This window comes from Myotis brandtii, unplaced genomic scaffold, assembly GCF_000412655.1.
Source record: "Myotis brandtii unplaced genomic scaffold, ASM41265v1 scaffold600, whole genome shotgun sequence".
Lineage (NCBI taxonomy): Eukaryota > Metazoa > Chordata > Mammalia > Chiroptera > Vespertilionidae > Myotis > Myotis brandtii.
In genome coordinates this window covers 1,075,321-1,075,758 of record NW_005370273.1, presented here as the reverse complement: position 1 = coordinate 1,075,758, position 438 = coordinate 1,075,321, and the positions used below count along the sequence as shown (strand labels likewise).

General features: G+C 67.4%; 1 protein-coding gene across 1 annotated transcript in view; it reads left to right on the top strand.

Moving 5' to 3' along the window:
• PROC (protein C (inactivator of coagulation factors Va and VIIIa)) overlaps positions 1-438 on the top strand; it is a gene marked incomplete at its 5' end in the record, with an annotated part of 7,703 nt that continues 7,265 nt past the window's right edge. Inside the window, 2 exons of the mRNA XM_014550392.1 lie at positions 1-31; positions 145-285. Coding sequence (XP_014405878.1) covers positions 1-31; positions 145-285 — 172 coding nt within the window. The remainder of the gene's footprint in view (positions 32-144; positions 286-438) is intronic.

Sequence of the window (438 nt, the reverse complement as noted above, 5' to 3'; positions counted from 1 at the left end):
CCACAGCTGGCCTTCTGGTCCAAGTACCTCGGTGAGTGCTCCCGACTCCTGGCTGGGTGCCCGTTCACCTGGGTCTCTCGGCCGCTGTGGGGACAGAGATGGGGTTGGTGGCACCAGTGACATCTCCCAAACCCCATGTCACAGATGGGGACCAGTGCACGGTCCAGCCCCCCGAGGAGCACCCGTGCGACAGCCCCTGCTGCGGCCACGGCACGTGTATCGATGGCATAGGTGACTTCCGCTGTGACTGCAACCAGGGCTGGGAGGGCCGCTTCTGCAGGAACGGTGAGGTGCCCCCCAGGTGGGGTGAGCACAAAGCTGGGGAGCAGGGCGTGGGGGCAAGGAGGAGCGGGAGCACCATGTGGGGGTGAGGAGGAGGCGGGAGCACCATGTGGAGGCAGGGAGGAGGCGGGAGCCCATGTGGAGGCGGGGAGGAGG